Source organism: Somniosus microcephalus, chromosome 7 (assembly GCF_052327205.1).
Source record: "Somniosus microcephalus isolate GS21.2 chromosome 7, FLI_Smic_1.0, whole genome shotgun sequence".
NCBI classification, from domain to species: Eukaryota; Metazoa; Chordata; class Chondrichthyes; order Squaliformes; family Somniosidae; genus Somniosus; species Somniosus microcephalus.
Genome location: NC_140993.1, coordinates 215,423,384 through 215,441,137, shown reverse-complemented (window position 1 = coordinate 215,441,137; position 17,754 = coordinate 215,423,384). Strand labels below are relative to the sequence as shown.

The window sequence follows — 17,754 nt, the reverse complement described above, 5'->3', positions numbered from 1 at the left end:
AGAGGAGTGCAGATATCTCGGGGGGGTTGTGGGGGTGGAGAAGATTACAGAGATAGGGTGGGGCGATGCCATGGAGGGATTTGAAAACAAGCATGAGAATTTTAAAATTGAGGCATTGCTTAACCGAGAGCCAATGTAGGTCAGCGAGCACAGGGTGAACAGGACTTGGTGTGAGTTATGAAACGGGCAGCAGTGTTTTGGATAACCTCAAGTTTACAGAGGGTAGAACGTGGGAGGCCAGCCAGGAATAGTCAAGTCTAGAGGTAACAAAGGCATGAATTCCGCCAGTCATTACACTCAGCCCAACACACATTGAGCATTAAGGTAGAGAAATCTGCGGAGTTTGTGCTAACAAATGTGTTCTCCTTTTCCAGAGTGGATTATTCCATTGGCTAAACTCAATGGAATAATAATAACCAATCAGTCCAAGGAGTGCCTGTGGGCTTGTGCCAATGACTGGCAAACCTGGTGCTCTTCAGCAAACCTATGAGGACATCCTCAAGGTCAGGAGAGAGTATTGTACTGAGTTGCCCTTAACTCCAATGGGTTATAGTAAAGACAGAGGGTGCTTTGGTCTTTCTCATTTTCCTTCAATCACACCAAAGTCACAATACAGGTTAAGCTTATGGGGTATGACGTAATAAAACTCACTACGCACTTGGTTTGAGCATAAAGCAAGGCTTTAATCAACTTGTTTCAGAACATGGAGGTCAAGTTGTATCCATTAGCTCCTTGTCTTACAAAATGTCCCTGGAAATCTGGGGCCAACGCCCGAGTATTTATACTCCTTGGACGGCGTCACCAGCTGGCCGTCCAGTGTTATTTCATAGGTAGTTTCTCGATGATGAGATTTATGACAGGGTATAAGATGCATGTTCAAACATGTCTCCATTATGGTCCAGAATCTCTAGGCATGCAATGGAAGAGCTTCCTTCAGCACATGAGAGAGATTCAGGACTAACTGTGGTATCTGGCCTGTTGCTCAGCATCTTGGACGGGGAGTCAGCTTTATGGCAAGTATATCGCTTTGCCAAAGTCTCTCACATTAGGACTTGGATTAAGCAGTTGGTGACAAGCAAGGCTAGTAGGTGGCATTGCATGAGGATATTTAGAATATCAAACTGGGTGACACATTGCAAACCATAAGTCATTCCATTATATTTAAGGCAGATATTATTGCATAAGGAAACTCTGAGGCTTGGGATGACAGCTGCTAGTAGGTGTTACTGGAAGTCGTGTATGAGAACGTGTGTTCATATACAGGGTGCACCCAACCACTAGGTATGGAGGATGCTGGTAATGTGCTTTATGGTGAGTTATGTTATTCACCATGCTCCTTGAGGAAGTTACTTGTATGTACTGTGTGACTAGGTAGAGTTCAAACACACACTTGTCCATTATCTAATGACTTCAGTCAACTTCTCTAATGCCCTCAACAACCTTCTACAGTCCACCAAATCTTCATCCTCATTAACAACTCCCTCCATGCCCTCCTCCCATCTTACCTCTGTAACCTCCTCTAGCCCTATGTTCCAGCTGGTGTCCTTCATGCCCTCTAACTCTGGCCTCCTTCCTGCCTTTAAAAGCCTCCTCAAAGTCTATTATTTAGACCACGCTTTGGGTCATCTCTCTTAACTTTTCAAATATTACTGCTCAGTGTCCATTTCTTCTTGGTGAAGTGCTTTGGAACATTTTCTACATTAAATGTAATTTGTTCTTCTAGTTCATGGGTGAAAGAGGGGAAGTGTGCAGGATGAGATGCCTGGCAGTGGAAGATTGGAACTGAGTAAACTCACTGTGGTAAACTCAATAGCCAAATACCCGAGCCGGTCAGCTCACAGTACTCCAGTTAATGATTGGCCAGCCAGCCTGATTCATTAATGGGACCTAGAGAGGTAGACAGGTTGCTGGATCTGAGATTTGTCTTACTTGGCTCGAGTAGAAGAGGCAGTCATAGAATATACAGCACAGAAACAGGCCATTCAGCCCAACCAGTCCATACTGGCATTTATGCACCACTCAACTAACTAGACAAGCAGCACAAAACTTATCTGAACATACACTTGGGGATCCATAAGTCTTGGCTCTTGCGAACCTGGACTTAGGTTAGTGAGGAGTGCTCTTGTGTGGCGAGAGAGTGCGTACTAAATGAACTGCACTTGTTAACAGAGAAGCCACACAACTACTAATGGAGCAGTATTTTCATGTACACAACAGCACAGGTGCAGCATCCAGTGCCACATTAGCAGTCATCTTGAAGGAGAATGAGCAGGAGAAGAAGGTTCAAGAGAGCATAAGAGATGGAGCAGAAACATCCATCAGCTCCCTATGTAGGGGCATGCCACAGTACACTTAATTTACTCTGACAAGGGATCGCTGCCAGCTCACCAGCGAAGCTGTCACCATTGTGCACCACTGGATGGTGGATTGTACCCTCTCTTTAGTATCTCCTCATGCCCTGCATAGTCTCTGACTATAGGGATGCAATTCCACCCCATAGAGGGCATTTTGCTGCTTTGCAGCAGCTTTCACCAGAACTTTCAAAGGCTGTTCAGTGAAACATGCTTTCTTTTACTTCCTCCCCTGCTCCATTATCACACAACATTGGAATTATGAACAATGCATGTTTTATACCAGCTAAATGGCTCAGCAGCATTTGTGCATTCCGACTAGTTCTTGAGTTGTGCATGTATTCTAGCATCATCCATCGTCCAGGAATTGCACTGTTCAAAGTAATATTCCCCTGCAAGAGCATTACAACATCAAACAAAGAAGCCTACAACTGTAACATTTTCCATACGCAAAGAGGAATTTCATTGCACCAAAGAGAGTAGAAAATAAATTAATTTGGTATTTAAAAAATGAATGAGAAAGATTATATAATAATCACAGAAGTTATAATATAACTGAATACGTTACAGTGGCGCATTCTGACAGGCGATTTTCCGCACCAGAATTGTGCCTGCGGCTGGTTTTCTTTGTCAATTATTTTGCAAAAAAAAGACTTAGGGGTTTTGGTCAGTGACTGAACTACAAAAACAAATTACTTCAAGACCAACATTTTAGTCACTGTTCATTCTCTAAAAGAACTCATCATCTGCTTGATAACAAAATCAAAACACTGACTGCCTCTTGTGCTGGAGAGTGCAAAATACTCTCCTCCTCTTACACGCTGATTGGTGCACACAGAAGCCAGCAACGTTCCAGTCAGCATCTTCTCAGAACTCTCTTGTGAATCAATGAGCAGAGTAAAGGAAGAGGCGGAGAACTCCAGACGAAGAGCAAGCAGAGGAGTCAACAAGGCTTTTTCATTTGCCTTAGGAGGAGTGGTGTAGTGTTTTGTTTCCAGTGTTGCTTAATTCACAGGTGAACAGAGTCTGGACATTCAGCTGTCCAAATGATGCAGAGGATGCGCCTTCAGAAAATCCAAGCTGAATATCTGCTGAGTTGATTTGTCCAATTAAACTGTGAAGTGCAGCTTTTGTGGCACCAAAGCAAAACAGGAGCGATCTCCTTGACCACCAAGAGCACGGGGAAATCATCCCAGATATTTCTTACTAGGGGCTGTTCTGAACAACCGCCAAAACGCCTCGTGTCCTGTACCGCGCGAAAGGAGGGTCGACCAAGATGGTTAGGCAGAGGCCAGACACTGGAAATGCTGGGTTGCGGATGCAGAGGTCTCCAAGCCGAATAAGCCTGTCTGCATCTTTTGAAGCCTTGGCTGTTTATTTCCCATGCATGAATTCTTTTGATGAAGATGATGGAGGTAAGAAAATCTACAAAGAAACCTCTGATCCGCTGTACCTGTTGATTGGCACGTACTATAAAAATTAAAGTAAAGGTGTAACTCCATTATCTTATTGCAGATGATATCAGTGCAAACTGCTATAAACTTCTATATACATTTAAAGCTCCTTAGACACTCCGTTGCTCATCAACTATGTATATTTTTAACTAGCAGAGGGACAAAGAAGCAATAAGTTAGTCATTAAGCTCATGTTCCTTACAATATTAAGCTGTTTCTCCCTGACTGATCGTAACAATTAATGTCAGAGCAATTCTAATCCAACATGAAGCACTCTCTGCCAATACCTGTGCTGCACGGGTTAGCTACATGGGTTCTGTTTCACTTCCATGAAAATATGATAGCAAACAGAGCAAAGAATTCCAATCTTATGTTTTCAACATGTATTCTACTGCTGATTGTGTGTCTCTCTCTCTCTCTCACACACACACACACACACACACACACACACACACACACACACACACACACAACTTCTTTGCTTCATTCATTCAGTCTCGCACTTACCCCCTCTCTGTATCTTTCACACATACCTTGCTAAGTATTGTATATTCTGCGTATGTGAGGAATTGTGTTACAACTAAACAGCAAATTGCTTTCAATTTTTTTTTACTTAAAATACAGCACAAAGACTGTAGGTACTACTTGTTCTAAAGCAATGGTGATCTTTAAATACAAAGATAAAGAGAGAGAAAGGAATTTGCATTGCCTTCCTGGCCAGAAATAGAACAGGTTTTGTTCATTTAATAGTTAAGAATAAGACTAGCGCCAACCAATTACAAATGAAGAATTCATTTACAGCTCTTTAAAGCTATGAGTCAGCTTGCTTGATTATCATCATAGTATATATAAGGTGGCTGAGCCATTCATGTTGTAAAAATCAACTGTCACAATACACGAGCAAAGGGCACAAACTGACTCAAGTAGTCTGATACCGGCTTCAGTAATACAAAGTACCATTTTCATAGTGGGGGTGAAGTTATTGCAAGCATCCTCAACAATAGAAAGAAGACAACGGCCGCGATTCCAGGGCCAGGGCTGGGGTCGGTGTCGTGGTCCCAGCCCGCTGCCTACTGCAAGTGATTTTACGTTATTAGGGCTTGTTAAACCCTCCCTGCGAGGTTCCCGGCCAATTAATAGGAAGCGGGTCTGATGACGTCATTTGATAATGCGCCATCAGCCAGTTTCCTTAAAGGGGCCATGTCCAAATTGATTTTGACAGTTCTGCTGTCAGTGTTCTACAGCATTGAGGTGTTGCAATCACTGACCAGCACTGTACAAAGTTGCACGGCTGCACCCAGGCTCTCCCATGACTCCCTCCATATGCTTATGGAGGGAGTCACAGCACGCAGGGAGGTTCTCTTCCCTTCCCATGGGCGGAAGAAATCTCCCCAGGAGATCAACGCAGCCTGAATGCACATTGCACAGGAGGGCACAAGCAGGGATGTCGTCAGGAGGACCAGGCTGCAGTGGCACAAGCCTTTCAATGATCTCAGTAGATCAGGAAACGTTACTGCCAAGCCACACTCAACCTCATCCTGCTGTGCCACTCATTACATCCCCATCACTCTACCTTCCATGCCCTACTCCTGCACATCTTTACTCACACCAACTTACTTTGCACCTCCACCCACCCCTCTCTATCTACATTATCACTTCCCCATCTCACTAGCCACCCCTCACACTCACCTTCAGCCTAGTGCAATCATACCAACTAACAACATACAAGGGTAGGCATTTGGGTGTTTTATGCAATGTTCATGTAAATTTTCTGTTAATGTTTTGTCAAACATTGAAATCTATATTTTTAACACTTTACCTTATTGGACACATCTGTTCTCATCTTTGGAAGTGTCTTAGTGAGTTCCAGTGAATGTTGAGACATAACTTCACCCCCCCCCCCCCCAATTATGATGAGTGTGAACATTGTAGGGGTACTTTATGTTGCTGGTGTGGGGTGGTGTCAATCTGGTGCATCATGTGGCAGCCAGGCTGTACAGCATCAAGTGAAGTAAATCTGCCCATGGTGATGCCATCGCTGGCCTCCCGGGCAGCAATGTTGTCGGGTGCTGATGCCCTGTGTCCTGTGCAGCATCAGGTGATTGCTGAGAAGGTTGGTATTGTTGTTGGTGTGCCTGGAGATTTTTTCAAGGGCACCAATGTTGCTGGAATAGATGGATAAGGGGTAAGCCATTTAGGACAGAGATGAGGAGGAATTTCTTCACCCAGAGAGTGGTGAACCTGTGGAATTCTCTACCACAGAAGGCAGTAGAGGCCAATTCATTAAATATATTCAAGAAGGAGTTAGATATATTTCTTAAGGCTAAAGGGATCAAGGGATATGGAGAGAAGGCAGGAACAGGGTACTGAATTTGGATGATCAGTCATGATCTCATTGAATGGGGCCAAATGGCCTACTCCTGCTCCTATCTTCTATGTTTCTATGGCAGCTGAAGTTGAGATGACAGAAGTGATCTGTCAATGGTGAGAGAGCTTGCTCCAAGGAGGTGACAGTGGATAAAGAGTTTACTCCAAACACTTCCAAACTACATACAGCTCAAAAGTGTCTTCCATGTCCTGAAGGCTCAAGCTTCTGACATTGGAAAGTGAACAGCTGTGAAATGGTAGCTTTCATACCACTTTTGCAGCTGTCATCTATTCACAGCAATGGGGAGACACAGAAAACCCGACCTACTTAACCTGACGTGACCTCCGAATGACGTGAACCTCGTTAGAAAAGTGGTAAAATAGAAATAGGCTGGCAAAATAGTCGTTAACAAGCATTTAACGAGCAATTAACTATCTTAAATGCCTCCCCCACCACTTGGTGTCAGGTCTGTTCTGAAATCGCAGACCCGACACTTTGGAAACTTACATGGAGGCGGGTTTCCAATCTGCTGTCAATCATTTCGATTTTGACAGCGGACCCGCCTCCGAACCCGCCCTCTGAGCGCCAGCAAAATCGCAGCCAATATTCAACAGTGTTTGTGTATAATCTATCTTTGGTCCAATGGAAATAAATATGGAGTTATGATATATTTAGACTTTTAAAAAGATAAATATGTGCTCCTCTTTCTTATCAGTTGCTATTCCTCATTATCCTAGTTAAGATAACTCTCTTCTCCATTAAAGCTCAGTATTTGTTCATTATTAGTGATGATGAGGGTCATGCCTCTGTGGCTATGGGCAGAGGCTGGATCGTTAATTTTTTTCTTACTCTGTCTTATTTCCCCTGCCATTACCCTTTACCGCCCATTTTCTCAGACTCTTACCACTGTCCTGTATGCATTGTTTGTTACTGCCACTATATAGACTATCTTGTGTCACCCCATCAACAGAGATATCTTAACCATTGTGAGGGGATTCATATGATGATTAAGTTGATGATTAAAACACCATAATATTGATACCTGAAATGAGAAGACTAATGTTCCTGCTTTCTGTCTATTTTTTTAATTTATATGTTGCTTCTGTTAATTGGTGATGGGTCACTGGTTGTCGCTCTGTTAGGTAAATGATTTGCCTGAGAGCTTCCACAGAGCACATGGACTGAGAAAATTGCAGCTTTCACATCCCTTGCCTCACAGTGGGAAGTTGCAGGCTGCCTAGCAACAAAACCATCTCTTGCAAAAGGAATTATAGGGACTTTGCACTAACCCACACATGAAGCTGAACAAAATGATGGTATTAATTTATTCAGAAATCACGTGTGACTTATTTCTGAATTAAACTAGAACACCACTGAGATGCATTGTATAAATTCCATTTTGTTGGCTACATGTTTGCATTAATGTCTGAGCATTTGTTATTCTTTATAGTCACATTATTTTCAGTGTTTTACATTTCTGGCTTATTTGGAGCGGTGCAAGTCCCAAGTCTAAAGCTAGGAACTGCGTAAAATAATCCTAATTTTTATTCGATTTGATTATCGATTAAAACCACCCAGTGATGCAACATTTTTAAACTATCACGAGTTTTAACATTTATTTAGGATTTGCTAATCAGAATGGTGAATTGCTTCCTACCATTTGATAGAAGCCTTTATTTAATCTTATTATGGCAGCCTACTCAACTTTGGGCCAAGAGCTATGATCACTCAGTAACTAACATTCAATTAGCTATTAGCAATATCCTCCCAACTTGATGTTTGTAAAAAGAATATATATATTTTTAAATCATGTAAATGTATGCAATCCTTCCCAAATGAAGATGCAAAGTTGTATTCATATTTTAACATTCCCATTTCACTTCAGTTCTTTAAACAACATAATTATTTAAAGCATAACACTTATGTTCAATTTTGACGCTGTTTCCTTAAAACCACTTGATCACTGATTGGGCAGGGCCTAGGACAGGATAAAAGCTCAGAACAGCCTACGCTGTTACCATAGCAACAGAAGTCAGAGAATTCATTGAAAAATAATCTCTATTCAGCTAAGTCTTTGTAATAATACTTTCTGAGGCCTATATCTGTCTCCATTTTTAGTTCTTCTTCCCTGCTTCCACTCGCTTCAGTCCAGACACTAATCCTGACTGAAAATGTTATTCCTTTGCTTCCATTTCCTCTCTTGATCAATCTAAGAGTTGCTAGACAGCAAAGATTGACTCAACACTAACATTTTCTTTCCTTCCTTCTCAGTGAGGAAGCATTTATACTAAACTTCACTGCACTCCACTCTGTGCTTTTGAAATACAGCTAGGTTGACATGAGAAATTCAACACACGAGAATCCATGGATCTGCACCTATTTTCCAAGAGTTTTAAAAGTGTATTCTTCATCAGAAAGCTTTTGAAGTTTAAAAAAACACTTGACTTGCCGTAGTTAGACTTCCAAATGACATTTAACAAAGTTCCACGCGAGAGGCTCTTAGTTAAGCTCAAAGCTGTGGAGATTCAGGGTAAATCTTGGATATGGATGCGAAGTTAGCTGAAGAGTAGAAAACAACAGGGTGGGGGGTGGATGTACTGAGTGGGTTGCCCCAGGGATTTTCTTTTGGAACAACTTCTGTTTCTAATTTACATCAAGACTTGGAAGCAATAGCCTAGGATAATTGGTTAAATTTGCAGATGATATCAAATTAGGAGAGGGACAATGGAATCTGAGGAGGCAGTAATTACAAGGTGGACAAAATATGAAAGTGGGCAGAACAATGGCAGATTATATTTAATACAGACAAGTGTAAACTACTATACATAGTAAGGGAAATGGTTGACACATGTACTCCATGAATGGTGTTGAAATAACCAAGGATGAAGTTGAAAGAAACCTAGCAGTCTTAGTAGACTCAACGCTCAGCATGTCCAACTGATGCAGAGCAGCAATCAACAAAGACAATAGAATATTGAACTATATAGCCAGAACAGTGGAGTACAAGTCAGAGGAAGTCAGGAACGATGGTGTAGTGGTAATGTCACTGGGCTAGTAATCCAGAGGCCTGGACTAATGATACGGAGACATGAGTTCAAATCCCATCACGGCAGCTGGGGAATTTAAATTCAGTTAATTAAATAAATCTGGAATAAAAAGCTAGTATCAGTAATGGTGACCATGAAACTATCGGATTGTTGTTAAAAACCCATCTGGTTCACTAATGTCCTTTAGGGAAGGAAATCTGCCATCCTATATGTGACTCCAGACCCACAGCAATGTGGTTGACTCAGTTGTAACAAACCACTATGAAACAAAATAATAAGAAAGAAACCGGACGGACCACCCGGCATCGACCTCGGCACCGGCTATGGACACGGCAACGGCACACCCAGCCCAGTCAACCCTGCAAAGTCCTCTCACCAACACCTGGGCACTTGTGCCAAAATTGGGAGAGCTGTCCCACAGACTAGTCAAGCAACAACCTGACATAGTCATACTCACAGAATCATACCTTTCAGCCAATGTCCCAAACTCCTCGATCACCATCCCTGGGCATGTCCCACCAGCAGGACAGACCCACCAGGGGTGGCGGCACAGTGGTATACAGTCGGGAAGGAGTGGCCCTGGGAGTCCTCAACATTGGCTCCGGACCTCATGGCTTCAGGTCAATCCTGCTGATTAACACCTACCGCCCTCCCTCAGCTGATGAATCAATATTCCTCCATGTTGAACACCACTTGGAAGAAGCACTGAGAGTAGCAAGGGCACAGAATGTACTCTGGGTGAGGGACTTGAATGTCCATCACCAAGAGTGGCTCGGTAGCACCACTACTGACCGAGCTGGATGAGTCCTGAAGGGCATAGCTGCCAGTCTGGGCCTGCGACAGGTGGTGAGAGAACCAACATGAAGGGAAAAACCTACTTAACCTCGTCCTCACCAATCTACCTGTCGCAGATGCATCTGTCCGTGACAGTATTGGTAGCAGTGATCACTGCATAGTCCTTGTGGAGACAAAGTACTGTCTTCACACTGAGGACACCCTCCATCATGTTGTGTGGCACTACCACTGTGTTAAATGGGATAGATTCAGAACAGACCTGGCAGCTCAAAACTGGGCATCCGTGAGGCGCTGTGGGCCATCAGCAGCAGTAGAATTGTATTCCACCACAATCTGTAATCTCATGGCCCAGCATATCCATCACTCTACCATCAAGCCAGGGGAACAACCCTGGTTCAATAAGGAGTGTAGCAGAGCATGCCAGAAGCAGCACCAGGCATACCTAAAAATGAGGTGCCAACCTGGGGAAGCTGCTACACAGGACTACATGCATGCTAAAAAGCGGAAGCAGCATGCTTTAGACAGGGCTAAGCGATCCCACAATCAACGGATCAGATCAAAGCTCTGCAGTCCTGCCACATCCAGTCGAGAATGGTGGTGGACCATTAAACAACTAACGGGAGAAGGAGGCTCCATGAATATCCCCATCCTCAATGACGGTGGAGCCCAGCACGTGAGTGCAAAAGACAAGGCTGAAGCGTTTGCAACCATCTTCAGCCAGAAGTGCCGAGTGGATGATCCATATCGGCCTTTTCCTGTGGTCCCCACCATCACAGGAGCCAATCTTCAGCCAATTCGATTCACTCCACGTGATATCAAGAAATGGCTCAGCGCACTGGATACAGCAAAGGCTATGGGCCCCAACAACATCCTGGCTATCGTGCTGAAGACTTGTGCTCCAGAACTAGCCAAGCCTGTAGCCAAGCTGTTCCAGTACAGCTACAACACTGGCATCTATCCGACAATGTGGAAAACTGCCCAGGTATGTCCTGTCCACAAAAAACAGGACAAATCCAATCCGTCCAATTACCGCTCCATCAGTCTACTCTCAATCATCAGCAAAGTGATGGAAGGTGTCATCACCAATGCTATCAAGCGGCACTTACTCACCAATAACCTGCTCATTGATACCCAGTTTGGGTTCGCCAAAACCACTCTGCCCCCGACCTCATTATAGCCTTAGTCCAAGCATGGACAAAGGAGCTGAATTTCAGAGGTGAGGTGAGAGTGACAGCCCTTGACATCAAGGCAGCATTTGAACGAGTGCGGCATGAAGGAGCCCTAGTAAAATTGAAGTCAATGGGAATCGGGGGGAATACTCTCCACTGGCTGGAGTCATACCTAGCACAAAGGAAGATGGTTGTGGTGATTGAAGGTCAATCATCACAGCCCCAGGACATCGCTGCAGGAGTTCCTCAAGGCAGTGTCCTAGGCCCAACCATCTTCAGCTGCTTCATCAATGACCTTCCCTCCAACATAAGGTCAGAAATGGGGATGTTCGCTGATGACTACACATTGCTCAGTGCCATTCACAGCTCCTCATATAATGAAGCAGTCCATGCCCACATGCAACAAGACCTGGACGACGTTCAGGCTTGCGTTGATAAGTGGCAGGTAACATTCTCGCCACACAAGTGCCAGGTAATGACTATCTCCAACAAGCGAGAGTCCAAACACCGTCCCTTGACATTCAGTGACCTCACCGAATCCCCCACCATCAACATCCTGGGGGTCACCATTGACCAGAAACTTAACTGGACCAGCCACATAAACACTGTGGCAACAAGAGCAGGTTAGAGGCTAGGTATTCTGTGGCGAGTGTCTCACCTCCTGACTCCCCAAAGCCTTTCCACCATCTACAAGGCACAAGTAAGGAGTGTGATGGAGTACTCTCCACTTGCCTGGATGAGTGCAGCTCCAACAACATTCAAGAAGCTCGACACCATACAGGAAAAAGCAGTCCGCTTGATTGGCACCCCATCTACCACCTTAAACATTCACTCCCTCCACCACCGGCGTACCGTGGCTGTAGCGTGTACCATGTACAAGATGCACTGCAACAACTCGCTAAGGCTTCTTCGGCAGCACCTCCCAAACCCGTGACCTCTTTCACCTAGAAGGACAAGGGCAGCAGGCTCATGGGAACACCACCACCTCCAAGTTCCCCTCCAAGTCACACACCATCCTGACTTAGAAGTATATTGCCGATCCTTCATCATCGCTGGGTCAAAATACTGGAACTCCCTACCTAACAGCACACCATACGGACTGCAGCGGTTCAAGAAGGCGGCTCACCACCACCTTCTCGAGGGCAATTAGGGATGGGCAATAAATGCTGGCCTTGCCAGCGACGCATATCCCATAAAGGAATAAAAAAAACTGTATAGTGCTCTTGTCAAACCTCAGCTTCAGTAATCTGTTAAGATTTAGCCAGAGAGACACAAGGGAGACATTCAAGCATTGGCGACAATGCAGAGAAAAGCCACAAGGCTAACTCTTAGTGATAGAGATGTGTGTTATAAGAAAAGACTTGGAGAAAATTGGGCTTTTCATCCTTAAAAACACACATCTGATAGGCAATCTTGAGAGGTATAAGACAATAAAGGATATGGGAGAGATAAATTCAGAAAATTACTTCAAATTAACTTATGAAAATAGGACAATGGGACACCGGTTCAAACTAATAAAAGGTAATTTTAGCATTCAAATCATGAAATTCTTCACACAAGATTTTAACTTGTTTCGCCTGATAATGGTCTCAAAATATGGTCTGTAGCCTTATCGCCCAATTAACCCTGATGATACAGTCAGCAACATATTGAATGGGGCCTACTGCTGGGCTCCCAAGGTGGTAGGCTCCTTTTAATATTGTCATTTTAGGTTAGAACTGGTCAGAGTGTGCACCATGCATGATCCAATCAATTCCATGGGCAAAGTGGCCCAACAAAGGAAAGTTTGAAATTATGCTCCTCCAGGCTCCACAATAATAATATTGATCCGGACTTACCTTGCTGGTGGCCGGAGTGGCCAGATATTGGTGATTTGGTGTCCCACAGTTTGCCAGCCAGTAAGTGAGATGCAGCTCTACGCAGTGTGCCTTTGTGGATCCAGAATATTCAGCCTAAGATAAGGAATTGAATGTTAGTATGACTGCTGCACAATGATCTCAAAGTGAATATTTAGGGCCAAATTCCTACCAAACTGCACTTTATTATGGTTATGTTTAGAGAAAGCTATGAAGAGCAGGACATGAATTTGTGAAAGACCACAGTACATATTTACCAGTTAGGCATATAGCTGGCTGGCTCTCACCAGTCAAGCTTTGTGACCACTGCAGTCTATATTCTGGAACTAAAAAACAAACGTTTTTTATCAGGCGTTCTATTGGATGTGAGTGCCACTCAAAAAGCTGGAGAAACAGCAAACTTGTTGTTAAAAATAGAACTTGTTTTTATCAGGACTGATTTTCAATGAGTATACATTCAGTATATTCGTTTGGTCTTTTTGTTAAACAATCAGTGTTTCTTCCCATGATCTGTTTATCTTGATTTATAAAAATCAAATCAAATCAAATCAACTTTTATTGTCATTGTTAGTGCACAAGTGCAGTACAACGAAACGTAGGCTTGCGGCTCCCGAGAGTGTACATTTGGATTAAGACATTTAAACATTCAACATACATTTGGCTTGTAGTATATTAACATAAACATAACCATAATAAAGTGCATTGGCAGATGTGCAGGCTTTAGAGTTTATTTGTGGAGTTCAGTAGGATGACAGCCCTGGGAAAGAAGCTGTTCCTAAATCTGGTCGTACGGGTGCGAATGCATCTGTAGCGTCTCCCAGATGGCAGGAGGGCGAACAGGCTGGGGTGGGTAGGGTCTTTGATGATGGACCGTGACCTCCGTAGACAGCGTTTCTGGTATATGTGCTCTATGGTTGGTAGCCGGGTGCCGGTAATGCGTTGGGCAGTTTTGACTACCCGCTGCAGGGCTTTCCGGTCATAGTAGCTACAGCTGCCATACCATACTGTGATACAGTTTGTCAGGATGCTCTCTATAGTGCAGCGGTAAAAGTTAGAGAGGATCAGGGGTGACAGGTTACATCCCTTCAGCCTCCTTAGGAAATATAGGCGCTGCTGGGCCTTCTTCACCAGAGAGGAGGTGTTGAGGGACCAGGAGAGGTCTTCCGTGATGTGGACTCCGAGGAACTTAAAGCTGTCCACCCTTTGCACCACAGCCCCATTGATGTGGATGGGGGTGTGACTTCCGCCTTTGGACTTCCTGAAGTCCACAATGATTTCTTTGGTTTTCTTGATGTTAAGGGCCAGGTAGAATTTGAAATTAGAACCTGAGGTAGAATTTGAAATCCACAGTCTTTTTAAAAGTGGTGATAGTGTCTGTACAAGGACAGAGCAAGAAATGTTGACACTTATTCAGTTTGAACTAGTGTACAATTGTGTTTGTCTTTCTTAGTGCACTATGAAAGGCAGTGGGTCACATTATATTGAGATTTTAATTTTAATTGGGATTTTACCCTAGTGTTGATTCGTCAGGAGCATTTATTTCCTTTTCAGTCTCAAGCACTCGAGACGTTTGCAGCATCTCTGAAAGCACATTCCGGGGTGACGTTAGAACTGTGCAACCCATGAGATTGTAAAGGATCCTGAGCCCTATTACCTACTGCAAATGTGCCTTTTCATGATTGTACGTGTGGATTTGATACTAGATTAAGTAGGTAGTATTTAGTAAATTGTAAGGGTCCCAGCTCAAATCTTTGCACAGGGCCTTCACAAGGCAAACACTGGTCTTACACACATTTCAGCATTTATGACAAAGGTATTAGCTGTAAAATAAGATGATTGCAAACTAAAGTGTGTATGAAGTTATTACCATAATTAGATTTAATAGGAAGAAAACGCTGATGCTCTGACTAAGTGAGAGCATGAATATGCAGTACATGCAAATAAAGTTGAAGCCTACTGTAATTAAATCAGCTATAATGGAGACACAGAATTCATAAGTGAGAAAGTTTTAATCAAACTAATTTGGCAGAAGTTTTATAGTGCTATTCTGTTGCTTTACCTTACAATCTTTGCACATTTAAATATAGCAGATCTTCCATGGCATTGCTCATGATGCATGATGTAAACTGCTTTTACAGAAATTATTCCAGCACAGACTCGATGGGGCGAATGGTCTCTTTCTGTGCCATTATGACTCTATGATGACTCAGAAAATGTACAAAAATATGACATTTAAGGAACATAGAAACAGGTGTAGGCTATTTAGCCTCTTGAGTCTGTTCTGCCATTCAATTAGATCCTGGCTGATCTGTACCTCAACTCCATTTAAGGGCCTTTGTTCCATATCCCTCGATACTTGTACATCACAAAAAAGTCTTCAAAATTTCAATTGTCCCATCATCCACAGCTTTTTTGGGACGCGTGTTCCAGAATCCACTACCATTTGTGTGAAAAAAGACTGCCTGATTTCACTCCTAATTGGCTTAGCTCTAATTTTAAGATTATGCCCTCTTGTTAATCACTCCACCATTGGTGGCTGTGCCTTCAGCTGGAATTCCCTGCCTAAACCTCTCCGTCTCTCTACCTCTATTTCCTCCTTTAAGACACTCCTTAAAACCTACCTCTTTGACCAACTGCCCCAATATCTCCTTATGTCGCTCGGTGTCAAATTTTGTTTTATAATGCTCTGCTGAAGTGCCTTGGGATGTTTTACTATGTTAAAGGCACTATATAAAAAAAGTTGATGTTGTTGATTCCTCCACCAGGGGAAATAGTTTCTCTGTATCTACCCTATCAAATTTCTTAATCATTTTAAATACCTCGATTAGATCACCACTCAACTTTCTAAACTCCAGGGAATAAAATTTGTTTATGCAACCTGTCCTCATAATTTAACCCTTTAAACCCTGGTATCATGCTGGTGAATCTGTGCTGTGTGAAATTTGAAATGTGAAAGGAAAGGACACTATTTGCAAGATTTTTAATATAGATTAGTAACTTGTGTTTTACATGATTTATCCATATTCATGTATTTATTAGTATTCATTGCTCCATTTTTTTATATGTGTATATAAATTCTGTCTTAGCTTGAGATGGACAGCTGCAATGATTCTGTTTGTAGTGCACCACATGATATCGGTAATGTCTTAAAAAAGGTATAGTTGCAAGTGTTTACTAATTTCATTTTTAAAGTCCCCATTTTTAAAAATTACACCCTCCCGCCTCGGCTCCCAACCTGCCACACTCGGTTCCTCTGTTGGTGGCACTTACAGGTGAATAAGAGAGGCCAAGGGTGCACTGTCTTTGGATTTCTCTCCCACCTACTTAGGAAAGTGCCTGGTCTTCATCAATGGGGTGAAAATCGGGCAGCTTCTATAATGGATGGGCAGTCTGCTTCACCAGATGACCACCTACGTGGTGAAGATGAAAATTTACCCCCAGTAATTCAGCATATGGGGAACTGGAACAGCAAATCCCACATTCAGCCACTGTCAGTGGCTCAGCTGATATTTGGAAATTTAATGAATGATTACTGTCTAAAGCAGCAGCCTTTCCCCTTAAGAAACAGACTCATTATTTGTTAATTACCCTACAGAATTTCCACATTACTTGGAAAATTGAAATTCATTTATTTGAATTAATGAAACACACAGGCCAAGTCTTTATTGCATGTTTACTTTGGAGCTAAATCCATTTGATCCTCTCAAAACACAGTGGTTATTTTGCAAGCAATATTTAGAGAGTTTGAACATGCTTCCTGGCACCTACCCACGCAGTACCAGCCTGATTGATGGAGCAATGCAATGCCATCAGGGAGTCATGGAAACACTGCCAACTTGCAATTGCCAGTGGCAGAGATCCATGCATAAGGCATTGCTTATTCTGACGTATGAGCTCCTACCAAATAACGAGAGCTGATGGGAGAATTGGGCCTTACCAACTGGTAGAAACTGAAAAACGAGCCTGTATTCCAGCCATAGGCTTTATTTTTAAAGATTTGCATAACAGTCAAAACAGTTAAAGTTGAAACCAAACAAACTAGAACAATAAATGAGGAAAGGATATAGTAATAAAAATTTCCAAATAGTAACCCCAGCCATGATTACAATACATTCGCAGCCAGAAGCCATCTGAAATTGACATTTCACATGACTTGTGCACGCATTGTTTAGTCTTGTCACAGTGTTTGATCTGGAGCTTTAACAAGTTTGATATAGAGGGGGCGATTTTGCCAGCCTTGGGGAGGCGGGACTGCCGGGAAAATGGCAGAATTTGGAGGCGGGTGCCCATGCCATCTTCCTAGCAGGCAGGTAGCTATCCCGCGTCGGGTCCCGTCTCCTTGGAAGCGGGAAACAATTAAAGCCTATTAACAGGCAGTTAACAGGCAGAAAATAGGATTATCCCCTTTTTGCCCTCACAAGTGTGGGCTTCCCGAAGGCCCCAAAACACGCCGACGAGGTGAGTACTGGGTCTGCGGGGGTCGGGGGGGGGGTGCAAAAGTGTGATGTGAAGGTAAGTGATGGGTGCAAGAGTGTAGAGGTGAGTACCTGAGGTAAGTGCAAATTTTTGACAGATGAAACGCCATACGTTGACGTTCTCTGCAACCAGCTTTCCCTTAATTGGCCTGCTAAGCCTGCTGGGCGGGCTTAACAAGGTCAATCAAGGGAAAATAACATGGGTTGGCCACAAATCGATGGATGCGGGACATCGACCC

The 17,754-nt window shown here is 43.3% G+C and overlaps 1 protein-coding gene across 3 annotated transcripts in view; it reads left to right on the top strand.

Annotated features, from left to right (window-relative positions):
- The window catches only part of LOC147115111 (regulating synaptic membrane exocytosis protein 4-like), a 536,931-nt gene that overhangs the window by 485,335 nt on the left and 33,842 nt on the right, over positions 1-17,754 (top strand). The window contains exon 1 of one of the 3 annotated variants that reach the window (XM_085993405.1): positions 32-3,766. The exons of the other annotated variants lie outside the window; for them this stretch is intronic. Within the exon in view, the coding sequence (XP_085849531.1) occupies positions 3,628-3,766 (139 nt within the window). The 5' untranslated portion in view covers positions 32-3,627. Of the gene's footprint in view, positions 1-31; positions 3,767-17,754 lie in introns of those variants that run through there. 3 annotated transcript variants of the gene reach the window in all.